This window comes from Saccostrea cucullata, unplaced genomic scaffold (assembly GCF_032062105.1).
Source record: "Saccostrea cucullata isolate Sc308-1 unplaced genomic scaffold, CSIRO_AGI_Scuc_v1 ctg1506, whole genome shotgun sequence".
Classification (NCBI taxonomy): domain Eukaryota; kingdom Metazoa; phylum Mollusca; class Bivalvia; order Ostreida; family Ostreidae; genus Saccostrea; species Saccostrea cuccullata.
In genome coordinates this window covers 54,826-70,439 of record NW_026922712.1, presented here as the reverse complement: position 1 = coordinate 70,439, position 15,614 = coordinate 54,826, and the positions used below count along the sequence as shown (strand labels likewise).

The 15,614-nt window shown below is 31.7% G+C and overlaps 1 protein-coding gene across 1 annotated transcript; it reads right to left on the bottom strand.

Moving 5' to 3' along the window:
- Positions 1-329: 329 nt before the first annotated feature.
- On the bottom strand, positions 330-11,948 carry LOC134262275 (sodium- and chloride-dependent glycine transporter 1-like). Its single transcript, XM_062744649.1, has 13 exons — positions 11,751-11,948; positions 9,721-9,852; positions 8,528-8,777; positions 7,202-7,334; positions 6,646-6,786; positions 5,484-5,587; positions 4,894-5,018; positions 3,843-3,955; positions 2,055-2,186; positions 1,624-1,723; positions 1,050-1,150; positions 687-863; positions 330-486 (listed from the first exon to the last, which is right to left on the bottom strand). The coding sequence occupies exons 1-13, from the start codon at positions 11,881-11,883 to the stop codon at positions 394-396; spliced, it is 1,734 nt and encodes a 577-aa protein (XP_062600633.1). The 5' UTR covers positions 11,884-11,948; the 3' UTR covers positions 330-393.
- Between the last annotated feature and the right edge of the window lie 3,666 nt (positions 11,949-15,614).

The window sequence follows — 15,614 nt, the reverse complement described above, 5'->3', positions numbered from 1 at the left end:
CTTTACATGTATTAATTAAATTTGTACACTGCAGTATTTGTGCACGCGCACTGCACGCACTGGTAGAGATACAAACGTGTACTCCGCGTACGTGTTGTTGGTAATACACTTTAGTTAATGAATTGTTACCACAATATCAGTTTTTCACGATGGTTATTTATTGAATAAAGTATTTTTTTTATATGTTTTTTGCTTTTTTAATTCACAAGAAAGGTATGCTTTATTTTTATTACAGAATAATGTACTGAGTATTTAACATACATGTACCTTAACTAAAAAACATTAAATTAATATTTTATACTTTTAAAAGTCTCATAACACAGACACATGCTCATTAATTGCAAAATGCTAAAACAAATACAGCTGTACATGTATTTGTATTAAAATATAATTTTAAACAAGCATTTTTCTCATCTCGACATCACCAGGAAGAGTCTGTATCGCCGGTTTCCAGTCCTTTGTAGGTTGTAATGAAAGTCTTAATCTCTGTCAATATACAAGGTTGAGATATTTTTATGATCTCACCTTTAATTTGAAATACAATTGCAAAAGTCTAAGAGAAATTTTTTCAATATTTTTCATCTAAAAATATTTTGCTTAAAAGCAGCTATGAAATGCATACAGAAAGATTATTTTATTCCATGACAGTGGTAAAACGGTTGCTATTGATTTAGAACTTGACTTACTTGCAGAAGAGGTGTAGAGTTGTCCCCCGTGTTTAAGAGTGTTGTTACCATTCCTACCGGTATTGACACTAACGATAAGATAGCTATCACCCACCCTATTCCCACGGCGTATGATGGGTACTTATAATCACCGTACTCTACTGGCGAATAACGAATTAAGCTGACAATCCAGATAATCTAAACAAAGCAATTCAACAAAGAATTGTAAGAAATGGACAAAATCATTAAGAATCGTACATTATTGCTTGGTATATGTATGTCGTATGGTATTTAAAAGTAGAATTACAGAAACAATATATATTCATATCCGACTGCTTTTAATGTTGAATCGTAAAGACTGTCTCGTTACGAAGAAAAACTAACCAATATCACCAATGGAGTTACAAATAGCCACATAATCTTCCATAAAGGCGTTGGTTTATACCCGATCATCATTTCCAAATCTTTGTAAATTCTTTCCACACCTTAAAAACAAAAAAATCTTTTTATCAATAAAGACATCAAATAAACCTTAGAATGATATAAAAGCAAAATTATCTCTTTAAAAAAACAACATACAAGGTACAACATTTTAAACTTTTATAAATTATTCTTTGATGCAAATCATTCTATTAGCACGACTGACAAAAACAGCATGCGATTTGAAAAAAAAATGTTTCGGTATTTTTCCAGTGCTTCGAAGAAATTGTAATAGCCATGCAGACAAATGAAAAGCTCACAGAAAATGTTCAAAAAGGAAAACTCACTTTCATCCTAGATCTGAATAACAAAGAATAACAGAAAACGAAACGTGCTAAGAGTGTTCTTGCATTTGTCTCATACAAGAAAATATTGCACATTTACTTCAATAACCTAAAAAATATACTAGTATTCGTTAATTTATTGTTTTAATTAATATAAATAGCAACAGAAGTAAAAATAACAGGAAATCCCTTACCATAGAGCCAGGCCAATGACGTCACTTCTAGAAGTGTCAACAACATTACAGACACACTGGCACAGTACCAGTCAATGAGGGTTAGGACATAGATACCACCCTAAAGGAATCAATGTAAACAGTAACAATTTGTTATTAAAAAAAAGGCAAGGTCAGATACATTTTAGGTTAATAGAGTATAGTATAGACTAGAGTATAATATTTGCTTTAATTTAGGTGACCGTAGTTCAACACCAAGGGGCATAACTGCAGAATAAAATAATGAGGATCTTGTAAAAAAAAATTCATTTCTTTCGAATTGATCCTTTGTACATTAATTACTAATTCGGTTTTATATTATAAAAAAGTAACAGATATAGCATAAAATATGACATCCAATGACCATTCCGAAAAGCTAATGTATATCCTTATGGTCATTTATGTATATATACCTGCGTTATACATGGGATCCCAAGCAAGAACCCAATAAAACAGAGTATGCCTGTTAATGAAGTCTTCCATTTGTTTAAAGCTTTAGGGAAATTGTCATGTAAAGCACCTGTCAAAGTTTGAATGTGCACCATCTAAAATGAAACTAGTGCTAATTGTAACGGGAACCGTTACAGATGTTCCCCAAACGCTCCCCAACTCCCTTTTGTGCCTAATTCCTGTAAGACATTTTTAAAATATGATCAGTATCGACGGATTTCATCAAAGAATTATAAAAGCTACAATGATCTCAACTATATGTCATTTAATGCATTGTACGCGCAAGCACGTGCATGCACATGCAAGATGATCATGGCATGTTGTCTAAACCATTAACATATCTATATTTTGTAAGAATCTATAAAAAAATGTTTAAGATATACATGCTACTGTTTCTTAAGTATATTGGTCATTTTGCGTATTTTGCGCGCGCACGTGCATGCATGCATGTTCGTGCATTCAATTTTGATAGTACCATAATGTAGGAATCAATTATACCTAATCATACTCTAAATTTCATCCCGTTTTGTTGAAAACTAAGAAAGCTATAGGCATTCAAAGTTTCAGCCAATCAGATTGCAACACACATGCATGCGCATGCTTTCATGCTAATTCTTATATATCATGCTGTAGATCTTCATAATGTATAAGCATGTTGAAAATTTCAAAGGATTCTGTCGAAAAACTAGAAAGATGTTAAGACTTTAGTTTCAACCAATCAGAGAGAAGCGCATGTGCATGCGCGTGAAATCTTGCTATTTTGACCATGTCCTCTTGTCTATGCTTCTAATATATCCTTATATTATGAGTTTCAAAGCATTTCATAAAAAAATTATAAAGTTACGTCTATATCAATTATATTGGACATTTCTCGTGTTGCACGTGCACGCTCTAGGAAGCACACGTGCATGCACATGCTTTCATGATAATTCTTATATATCAGGCTGTAGATCTCCCTAATGTATGACTAAGTTCAAAATTTCAGAGTATTCTGTCGAAAAACAAGAAAGATATGGAGACTTAAGTTTCATCCAATCAGAGCGAAGCGCACGTGCATGCGCATGAGATCTTGCGTTTTTGACCATGTCATCTTGTCTGTACTACTTATATATCCTTATATTATGGGTTTCAAAACATTTCATCAAAAAATAGAAAAGTTACGGCTGTATCCATTATATTAGTCATTTCACGTGTTGCACGTGCGCGCTCTTGCAAGCACGTGCGTGCAAAATGACCTTCATTCCGCAAATCTACATAACATGCCTAGTGACCCTAAAAAGGTTTCACCTTGATCAAATGTGTAGTTTACGAGATCATTCGCGGAAAAGATTTTCCCAGGAAGAAGAAAAATAATAATAATAATAATAATAATAATAAGAAACAGAGTAAAAACAATATGTTCCCCAACTTCGTTTGGGGAACATGATTAAGATGACAATAAAATTGTACCTAGTAACATTTAACAAAATATTCTAGTCTGCTTTCCTCAGTGGAAGTTTTGCCAAACGACTGATACCATGGAAAATGGCGTTGATTGTTTGTTTGGTTTGTAAGAAATGTAATTTTTTTGTTTGCTTGTAATAAAGTTGCTGATAATGTTTCGTCGGTTATCTTATTTGCGTTTCAGAAACAATGTATTGCAAAATATAGCTACAAAACAATTGTTGCTTGAAAAAAGTACAAAACAACTTACATAAAAGTATATTTACATTTATTATAATTTTAAGAAGTGTATCAGTAGATTTTCTTACCTGACTATCAAGTCCGACTGTGAAAAGCATGATAAAGAAAAGAACTGCCCACAACTGAGGAAGAGGGAGCTTGGAGACAGCCTCAGGGTACACAATGAAGGCTATTCCGGGTCCTTAAAAAAACAATTAAAAAAATTAATTGAATGACATGGTACAAGTAGTTTTATTTCTGAAATTTTCAAATAGACTAAAAAAATGGAAATAACAAACAGTATGCTACTCAAAAGTTCATTATCTAATACAAATCAGGAGCAGAACAGACACGGACCACTAAAACATCAGGTGTCATGGATGAGTAAGCATCCCCTGCCGACCGGTCACACCCGCCGTGTGCTCCTTATCGTGATCGGAAAATAAACAAAAAATCCGTTGACATTTCAGTGTGTAAATAATGACCTAACAATAAGTTCTGATAAGCGTTAATCAGCTTTTGACTTAATGATAGATTGTATTCGCTGACAATGTCATTGTATCGAACATAAAACTTAAAAATGAAATAAATGGAGATAACGAACATGCAGAAATCAAGCTCAAAAATCCATAACAAAGTCCATTAAAAATAGGAGCCGAGCACACAGACTTCCAAAACATCAGATCAAGTGCAATGAAGTGCCAACGTCTTTTTCTAGTAAAATTTTCAGATATGGAACGTCTAACCCTGAAATTTTAACCCCAAATTTATTGCAAAGAAAGCAAACTGAACGGGCCATGGAAGCCTAGGAGTAAGTGTTTCTGTGATCTGATTGGGCCCGCGTTCAATTCTTATCGCCCCGTTAAATTGGAGACGTTAACAAGTTTAGCAAGGACGCTTCTTTTGCTTACCAACTGGAACCAGAAGTAAAGAAGTTAAAGTCACTGCTCTTTGTATGAGTGCTTAAAGTTCCTATATGTGTCGGGTGGGGACTTCAAACAACATACAATTAATCAATCAATCCAACAAAAATGAATTACATAGTTATCTTTTATTTGAGATTAAAATATTTTAATTTTGAAATAAAAGTAAAAGAATCAGAAAAGAAAAGAACAAATTAGCAAGACATTACAATGTTACCGCTTTTAACAACTTTATCGATAGAAACACCGGCTTCCTCCGCCATGAAACCCAGCGTGACGAAAACCACACATCCGGCAAAGACGCTTGTCACTACGTCAACAACAGGGAGAATCATGGCGTCTCTGTAAGACAAGAAAAAATATGCATATACTCATTTTGAAATTATTTCCGATTGTCTTTAATAACTAGTACATTTTCAAAGGTTTTAATTTCTCATGATAAAACCATTATTCTGGAAAAATGGAAATAAAACATCTTGAAAAATTTAAGATAAATTCACATGTGACAATTGTTTTTAATTTGGCATCTTATTTAAAAATCAAAATTTTGTTTTGGTCGCCAAAATAGTGTCTTGCATATATAATTCGTACTTTGCTTGCTTGTTTGATTTGTGCATTAAACTTCACACAATTTGTTCCTGAAGAAGGTTGTTCCTCATATAGTTGCAAAGTTTTTATACAGCACTTTAATTTTATATCATATGATTGTGATTTTAATGTGTAGATATAAAAAGTACGAGTGTAATTTTTTTCTTTTAGCTCTATTCATAAGCTTAAATGAAAGTAGCATGATATGTTTGAATTCACCTGAAGACGTTGTTATTAAAAGAATTATAGCTTGCCAGGGTAGCAATGCCTCCCCATCCCAGTCCAGCGGAGTAAAACATCTGCACTGCAGCATCACACCACACCTAAACGAAGTAAGTAACCAAAACATAAATTAATCAGTTCCTTTAAGCAATACAAATCACACCACATCTTATCGAGGAAATTTACCAAAACATAAATTTGGAGATAATAAACAGTGTTCATGCTCACAGCTCTTTTAAACAATACAAATCGGGAGCAGGGCAGATATGGGCCTTCAAAAATATCAGAGGCGGGATCAGGTGCCATGGAGGAGTAAGCATCTTCAAACAAACGATCATATCCGCCGTATGCTCATGCCATGACCGAGTACACAGAAAATTTTTAAAACAATGTCAGTGTGTACATGTTAATAATTGCCAAACAACACGAACAATTAGTATGAAAAATGTCTGTTAGCATTTGACCAAAAGATAGATTAAACAAGTGTATTGACTTGAGAAGTTTTGGAACGATGACTTCAAATGAGTCTTTGATATTCTTATTCTACATTCCCTTGCCTCATAAGTTCATATGCTAATGATATGATTTTATGCTACGGAGCAAGAAAGGTTGCCAATAGAAAAAAATGAAGTCGTCCTTTTTATCGTGAAGTTTTGTTTTCATATCATCATTAAGGTCTTTTTATTTAAAATACCCAAAGACATCTTGTGTCTTGTTTACTTGGACACATATCGAATCGACATATTAGTATGAATAAAAGTAACTATAACTTGTTAATTGATATTGCGCCGTCGATATATCTTATTGTCATGTTGAAGGTAACAGCAAAAAATTCGTTTTACGGAGATGTTCTTGAATAACCTATCCTTCGTAGAAGTAATAGAAAAAAGGTTTGTGAACAAGTGGAGCAACTATATACTAAAAAGTAGATTGCTATCATAAAATTGATAAAATCCGATGAATTCATCATTTTTTTCGGTATGATTTTGCTTAGCAGCAGTATACTTATTTCCAAAAAATGATCATTTAGTTCTTAAATAAATGATAGATGTTAATTTTTTAGAGTGTATTTTGCACGAAAGTTACAATTCAAGTTACAAGTACATATGTAATATACTTAAATATACACTACATTTGAACAAAATCATCCGTAATTTACATTGAATCTAAGTAGATCTTCCCAGCGTGGAATCAGAAACACTTCTAGACCTTTTGCTGCTCCATCAATATTAAATGTCAACCCTCTTATAAACAGAATCAACAGGAATAGGTACGGTACCGTGGCAGCCACGTATACAACCTGTAAAAATATAAAATGTTTATTTAGGATCATATTTCTCCTTTCATTAAGTTTTCACATGGTCTGATTTTTGCGAGATTCTTAATACGAGTAACGATAGAACAACGCACATTTTTGCAGAATTTCCTTCAACATTGTGTTGTTTAATAACATATTAACATTTTTCAAAATAAAAAAAAAGTTTACCACGATACAGTAACTTGACGACATTGCATTAATCAATAAAAGAAGAAAAAATAACTGATTATAATTTTTTAACATGCACAAATAGACATTAAAACTGTCTCAGAAATGGTTTAGGCAAATGATTCCTTCTAAAGCATAACTTTTCCTCAATCTAAATCCCGTTTGCAATTAAAAATATGATATACTAGTATAGTTTTATAACACAAACCAAAATACACTCTTGTAATACCTTTCCTGAAGTCTTTATTCCTTTGAATAAACACAAGAAAACAGCTAACCAAGCGGCCAGCAGACATAACAGAAGTTGCCAGCGGACAGTCCCTGGGTTCCCAATGCCATCAGAGATATCAAGGACATTTCCCCTGAAAATATTCTTAAGATAAGGAGTTTCTTTACAGAGATTTCTATAGTGATAATTTAATCCAAAAGCGTATAATTTGATTCTGAACACGGGTTTTATATTAATATTCAAATATCGGAGATAAATACCGACAAGGAAAACCACACACATGCATCAATTTAAGAAAAGAACCAGGCAAGATTTAGCAGTGTTAAATCTTTTTCTGTCTTATGACGAATAAGATATATCAAAGAAATTGTCAAAAAATACTTAAACATCTTTAAATAAATGAAATTCTCCATAATCACAAATTGTGTGATTTCTAAAATGTCAAAGTTAAAGTTAAAATCTTTTTCCCTAAGAAAACAAACACTTTATTTAGAGAGAAAGAGAGAGAGAGAGATGCACGGAACGTTTGCCTAAGAACCATTATGTAATTGAAACGCCATATATTCTAACACAATTTGTTTTTCAATTTTTATCAAATGCTTAAATTGCATGAACCTTAAACTATGGATAAGAATTTTAAGTGTCAACAATGAGAGCAAATGAATTCCGTTCAATTTCAATTCAGTTCAACCATCTTTTGAAAAATTGAAATATTCAAAGTATTGCACGTGATAACGTTCCTGTATCAAGTGGAAACTTTAACAATGGACCCAATTTTAAGCGCCATTTTGACGTAACACCTGTTGTTTTTTCCTTCATTTAAATTGGTAATGAATTGGTTTATATATCCTTTTAAAATTTGCTGAATATATCGCTTTTGATAATTGTATGTCTTTTTCCCAGAAAAGCAATATTAATATTAAAGGCACAATTAAGGTACCATTAAAACTGACAAGCTTGTTTCCGTTATTGTCACTTTAAGATAAAAACTTCTGAAGAGTCGACTATTCAACTCAAAAAGGGCAAGCTATTAATTAATGAGCATTTTGAGTTAAAATTTCCTATAATACTATTATATACACTAAATATGTGTTAATTGTCGATATTTACTTCCGCAATCAAGAAACTCTTATTCAGAATTTATAGTTTGTTTGAAATACATCAACAAATATTGAAACTACACGTTTCAAAGAAATATATCAGTCAAAAGTAATATAAAATGGCTCTTTGATAAGTATAGTCTTGACTTATCTTTTGTTCTCAAATAAAATAATGTGATCTTAATCAAAACTTGAACACTACTTACTTATTTATCATAATACTTACGTCCAGAATTCCTCTGCAGATGAAGGAAGTGTGATGTTAACATTGTCATCTTTAGTAAAAAGTGTGTAATTTGGCAAACTCGAATTCATCCCACGTAGCTCACAGAACTCAGTATTCCAGTCATTATCACAACTTGTCCATGGAAGTTTGGGGAAGAAAGACATTCCAAAATAATACAGGGCCCAGGCCAAGATGACGTTGTAGTAAGTACTAACAATCCCCGTCAATACGACCATTCCATGACCTATTCCTGGGAAAATTTTAAAAATTATTAAATGTCTGAATAAATACATAGAGGATTTTCAATGTTTTGAAAATGAATATGGAATTCATTACACGAGTGGGACATAATTTTTTTTTTGATATTTTCAAGAGTGCGAAGCAGGAGTGAAAATATCAAAAAATCCTGTCCCACGAATGAAATAAAGTTCAAATTTAACTACAAAACATTGAATTTTCTGTTTATTACATTTTCTTTGATTTTTCCTTTGCCTATGTCTTACATGTAATTGTAGTCTTGCAGTCTTAGGCTTACGTCATAAGCTAAGTGAAAAACATTGTAAACATGAATTTCAGCAACATATTTGCGAAATTTTCGCAGTCTTTATCTCTGTCAGAATGCTTTATTAACTCAACAAAATATTACTTAACAAATATTGAAATCAAGAATTTTCTCACACTTCTGATCTTTGTCACACTGTTAAAGGATATCATTTTGATATCCTTTCACACTGTGACGAAGAAGGATATGGAGATAACGAACAGCATTCAATATCAAAGTCCATAACACAATAAAAAATAGGAGCAGAGCAAACATGGACCTCCGAAACATCAGAGGTGAGATCAGGTGCCATGGAGGAGTGAGCATTCCCTGCTGACCGGTCACACCCGCCGTATGCTCCTTGTCATGATCATTTTTATTCAATGTATAAATTACAGTATTTCGCTGTTAAAAATGCAATAAACATGTTTTTAATTTGTCATTTGCTGACTATCAAATTGTTACAGCAAAAAATAAAGTTTATAAACAAATTTGAGACTGATATTGATTATTTGAGTAAAATATCATAGAGCTTATACTCAGTATACTTACACAAGTCTCAACAATATTTCAATGTTTCAAAATTAAAACTAACAAATATACATGTATTTTTACGTGCAGTTATCCTATATTCGAATTCTCTGTTTTGTACCTTTCAATAGCGGACAACAAATCCATACCCTTCCAGGTCCCAGATTAGAATATTGTGAAAAAGTCATCTCCAAGAACATCATTGGCATTGCACACAGGAACATGAATATGAAGTATGGAATCAGGAAAGCTCCTAGAATTTAAAAAAGTTTATATTTTCAGGTGAAGAAAACCTAGATACTTTAGCAGTGATTTTTTGGTGTTAAATGTACGCTTGCAACAAAAGGCGCCATATAAAACCCATACGAAAATATATCCTTTACAGAATTTTGTTAATGCAAAAGCTTAAGGACAAGTGCATAGTCTGAGGCCTAGCTCTATGAATCAAAAGGTTTGGGAAGAATACTCAAATCTAGAACTAGTCTCACTTGATGTCTTAGAATTAATGAAAACTTTTTTCCTATCTTTATTATCATAATTTGAAATGTTAGTTTTGGTCTGTAACTTTCTGAAGTTATCAATAAAGGACATGTCTTGTACCGGTAATAAAGAGGCTTAAATCTGAATTGTTAATATTTTTCAAGAATTAAAGTTAAGACCTTTCTAGAAGATATATTAATAAAAAAAAAGCTAGGAGTGCCAAAATACTTTGAATCAGACTGCAATACGAACAAAATTACAAGAGCGTAAATTTCAGTTTGGCGACAACCCTCTGTAAAGGTGATATAATACCTGACTTTCTAGAGTGTCAAAAAGGTATCTGTTGTCGTGATGACAATTTTTTCATCGCTTAATATGTAGGATCAACAATGCTGTCCTAAAATAACATTTGATGTATTCTTACGTCTTCTCTATACGTTTACACATAAAAAATTCGTAAGCAATAATTCATTAGTTCTCAAGCATATTATTTACACGTTATATTCAAACGTAAAGGTAAGTAATTCCAACTTACGTCTTGTGTTTATGCGCCCAAATCGATAGATACGAGGCGTAAATTGTTTTCGTCCTGTCTGTCTGTTTATCTGTTTGTTTATTTGACAACTTTAACCTTCCCCATAACTTTTGAACCATGAGAGATAGAGACTTCATATTAGATATGCATACTCCACTAGAAAGGTTCTTTCAAATGACATCAAGGTCAATGACCTTATGACCTTGACTGTGACCTATTTGCTAAAAATAGCTTTTTCAAACTTTTGCAATAACTATTGAACCATGAAAGATAAAGACTTCATATTTGGTATGCTTACTCCACTAATGACGCTCTTTCAATTGACACTAAAATCATTGACCTTGACATTGACTGTGCCTATATGCTAAAAATATCTTTTTCAAAATTTGGCCATAACTTTTGGACCATGAAAGATAGAGACCTCGTATTTGTTATACATACAATACCAATTAAGCTCTTTCGAATGACACCATTGACCATGTGACCTTGACTGTGACCTTATATGCTAAAAATATTTTTTTTTAACTTTGTTGCCACCGGGCGCATAGTGTTTCACAAACACATCTTGTTTCTGTTTTTTTCCCCCGTTTTTTAAACTCTGATCTTGGTTTCTTCAACTTTACAGCAGATAAATCTAGTCTTTTATTTTTAAGCCACCTGAAATTGTTAACTTGAAATTAAAAACTTAAAAGTTAGAATATCTTCTTAAAATTTGAGTTGTAAATGCTGACTTCAAAACATGAAAACCCAAATTTAAAAACTATTAAAGCAAAAATTGAAGTTTGAAATGCCATACCTAAGAACACACAGGATATGTAAAAGTATATCGACTTATGTATAATTTGTTTGTTTCTACAATATCATTATGACCGAGATTTTGCAGATTCTGAGGGTGGGGGACTATATTTACATTTATGCCAGAAGTTCTACTTTGAATTCATGAATTTTCATGTTCATTCGACACATAAAGAAATTGCTAGATGGACAACTGTTAACTTTTTTAAAAATTCAATTCAACCTCAAAAATACCGATTGATTATTAGTTGCACGTGTTCTTTACAGAATTGGTTAGCTAGTTAATTAGGACAAATGCTGAAATTGTTACTGTTAGTCTGTTTTCTTAATTTTTAACAAACCTCCTCCGTTCTTGAAACAAATATAAGGAAATCTCCATATGTTACCAAGTCCAACTAAACAACCGACAGAAGAAAATAAAAACTCCCACCAGGATTTCCAGTTTCCTCTCTGCAAGACTTCTTCTTTAGACATATTGCAAGCAGTAAAATTACCCTTTTTAATCAAATAGATGGCTACAGCCCCTGTTTACTTCTGCAGTGAAATATTAACCCAGATTGAAGACACGCATGAAGAAGTTCGTATTTGTGTCTGATAAGCTTAGTTTACCACTTATTTGACATGAAATGGATATCATGTGTCTCATACATGTATAAGGTATCTTTTACTACAGTATCTATTCTTTATATACAACAGGTAAAATCGAGTATAAATGTATATAAAGGTATTTAAGGGAATGGAGAAGAAAACAAAGGAAAAATAGAAACATTTTAAAAAAAAAAAATTACTATGGATTTTTTTACTGTCAGTAGGATGTGATGTACAAACGTAAAATATAAATAGACGGTGACCAATCTCATAAATTCACTATGATACTATAATGATAACCAGAAAAACTTATTTCTTAAAGTGATGATAATTTTGACACTACATTGTACTGAAGATCAATCAGAGATCATCGGGATTTGTACTTAATATTAACATATATAAGTTAATTAATCTATACATTTGGTTAAAAATATTTATAGAAGCACTTTAAGCACTATCAAAATATGTATATGGGATTTTAAAAAAGATGAAATATATTAAATGAAGTTCCTTAAACTGAGTTTAACTCATTTTATTTTCAATATAACATACAAGCCTTATTTATCATAGGAAACTGATTTAACCAATGATGCATAATTACAAAGAATACACTGTTGTTTCTTTAATCAAGAAAACATATATACTGTAGCTATGAAATCAATTTATTTATCTTATATAAAATAATGCTAAAAATAGCATCATCTATTTATAATTATGTCTCTTGGCGATATCTTTTTATTTTATTAATCACTGAAGGTCAAACTTCTTTAACTGCACAAAACACTTTGGATCTTCCATTAAATATATTGTAAATATATACATGAATTAAAACACAAATCATGAAATGTAATAATTAGAGACAAACTTTATAATTGATCGAGATATATTTATTTTAACATTGTCATTTATTAAAAATTTTAATGTTCCGATATCGATTATACAACTTAAAATCAATAAAATCGATCGACAATATAACTTACGCAATGGTGACTTTCAACATGACTACTGATATTGAAGTTACTCTTTCTTGTAACTTTTTTTTTACTTTTGAAAGTTATATATACGGGCAAAAAAAAAAATAATAAAACTAAAACCAAATTAAAACAATAAGCTTTTTATAGGAAACACTTCCAATTAACCTGTTAACAGTATATCTTTACATGTACAGTGTATATGTGTAAATTTAATAATTAATAATTTATAATAAAATAATTTAATAAGAAATAATAAATTCATATGACTAGCCTGCTTAAAACACACAAAAAGAATACCATCTAGAATAAGTACATGTATTATATTGAAACATTAATGAAATTGATTATACATTGTAAACGTGATAATTTTCGCCATTTCACACTTGCAAACAATTTTGCCCTGTCTTACATTCGCCCAGTCACAGTTTTGTTAAAACATTATAATATTGTATTTTTTTAAATTCGCCCCCCCCCCATCCACTTCCTCTCTGTATGAGTTTTACTCAGGATTACTTTCTCATAATGTATCATTCATATTTCTTTTTTTCCCTTTGAACCAATTTTGTCATTTTCAAGTACGTAATAGTTTAAAGGAAATCTTGGCAGAGTATTTGCATAGATATCCTGATCGTTTTTATTTGTACATCCTGCCCGTGTCTTTTGTTTTGAACCCTTTCTGGTATTTCCTTTAGTGTTTCCTGCAGTTTTTGGAGAAGTGCTTGGATTAAGTGCAAGTGTAATATAGCTATCTCGAGAGGCATACGTCTTATCAGATACAACCTCTTCCTCTACATCGCAAATAACTTCCTTGATACCATTGGACGAAGGAGTCACATGGTTTTGTCTGAGAGCTAACGACACGTAACTATCCTGAACGTCTTCCGTCTGGCTAGGGGTAACAGCGCCACCTTGATCGTATATTTCTTCTTCCTCTGTGACATTGACTCTGGAGACAACATTAAATCTGTTGAAGCTCAGCAAGTTGTAGTTGTTAGAGGCCCTTGTCATCTGAGAGTAGTCTTCTTGATCCTCCTCTGTTTCAGGGCTTGCATTATTGTCGTTTTCAATTTGATTTGTTCTAAATCCTTAATAAAACATCATGTTTTTATTTTGATTTTTTTTTGCCATGTCATAATAAAAAAAATTTGTCCGGGCTTATGTTTTAAAAATATGTAATTTAAAAAACCTTAAAAGAATTGAATAAACAAATCAAACTAAAATCTTTAAAAATTACATAGATATCTTATATATACTTACAAAAAAAAATTATGCTTAAAAATAAAAATAATTTTTGCGAATACATCTACTTACTTTTTAAATACTGTTGAAGAAATTTTAATCTGTAAAGTTAAATGTGTCAAGATCAGTACGCTTTTTACGAATTTTTGGCAAATATCTGCTCTTAGATCGAGAGCTTTTAAAAGCTAACATATTTCTAGTTTGTTTGGAAAATCATATTTATTTGATGTATTTTAAATATTGGTGCTTCATCCTGAAGTTAACTTACATTTGAAAATATTTTAAAATTTTTGATAGCGTAAAAATAACAAGTAGATTCATTGTCAAATGATAATTGTTGTACATTTGTGATGAGGAAAGAAAAATACGGTCTTTTAAATATCCCACATCTAAATACATGTATCTAAGTCATACCTTGAATATTTCTACTCGTCAAAAACCAGAGCAGTATCCCTCCTTACAATGAACAGTACTATTCTAACAACGTTCACCTGAGTAGCTTTGTTTCTGCTGTTATTTACCAGAATTTTCTCCTTCTTATACCTATTTTGGCCCCAACCTACCCCTAGGAGTCATGATTTGATCAATTTAGAATCTACTGTCCCCCCCAAATGCTTCCAAATAAGCTTTTCTGACCCTGGGGTTATTGAGAAAAAAATTTTACAAGATTTTTTTTAATGTAAAATATATTTCAATGTAAAAGTTGGATTCCCTATTGAAGCCAACCATATCCCCCAGGATCATGATTTGAACAATTTAAACCAACACTGCTAAATGAGCTTCCACATAAGTTTCAGCTTTTCTAACCGAGCGGTTCTTGAGAGGATTTTTTTTTTAAATAATCCCACTTTTTTTGTCTTTTCTTGATTATCTCCAATTGTAAATCGGCTTCGTCCTTTATTTTAAAACCATTCTCTACCCAAGGACGCTTTGGTTCCAACTGGTCCCATTATTCTTAAGAGGTTGAAAATGTGAAAAATTTACAAACGTATGAACAGACGAAGGACAACGTTTGATCACGAAAGCTTTTTGCTAAGGTGAGCTAACAAGTACAAATTTTCGAAACTTAAGGACTGTGTACCTGCTTACTTAAAATGTCACAACATACTTGCCTTTTATTGTATAAAATAACTATTACGACTAAGAGGGATCCGACGCTAAGAAATACTGCCATTGCAATAGCAACAACTGTATGTACATTTTCTGCACCAGGATTGACTGGATCTAAATTTAGAATTAAATAAATCATATTATTGTGGTATTAAGAAATGAAAAAATATATTAAAGAGGGATTCAAACTTTAAGAATATGGATTACAAATGATAAAAATAAAAATTGAAACTTAAACCCGAATCTTTGTCTTCGTAGACATAAACTCACAAACAGTCCTTACAATCATTCTCT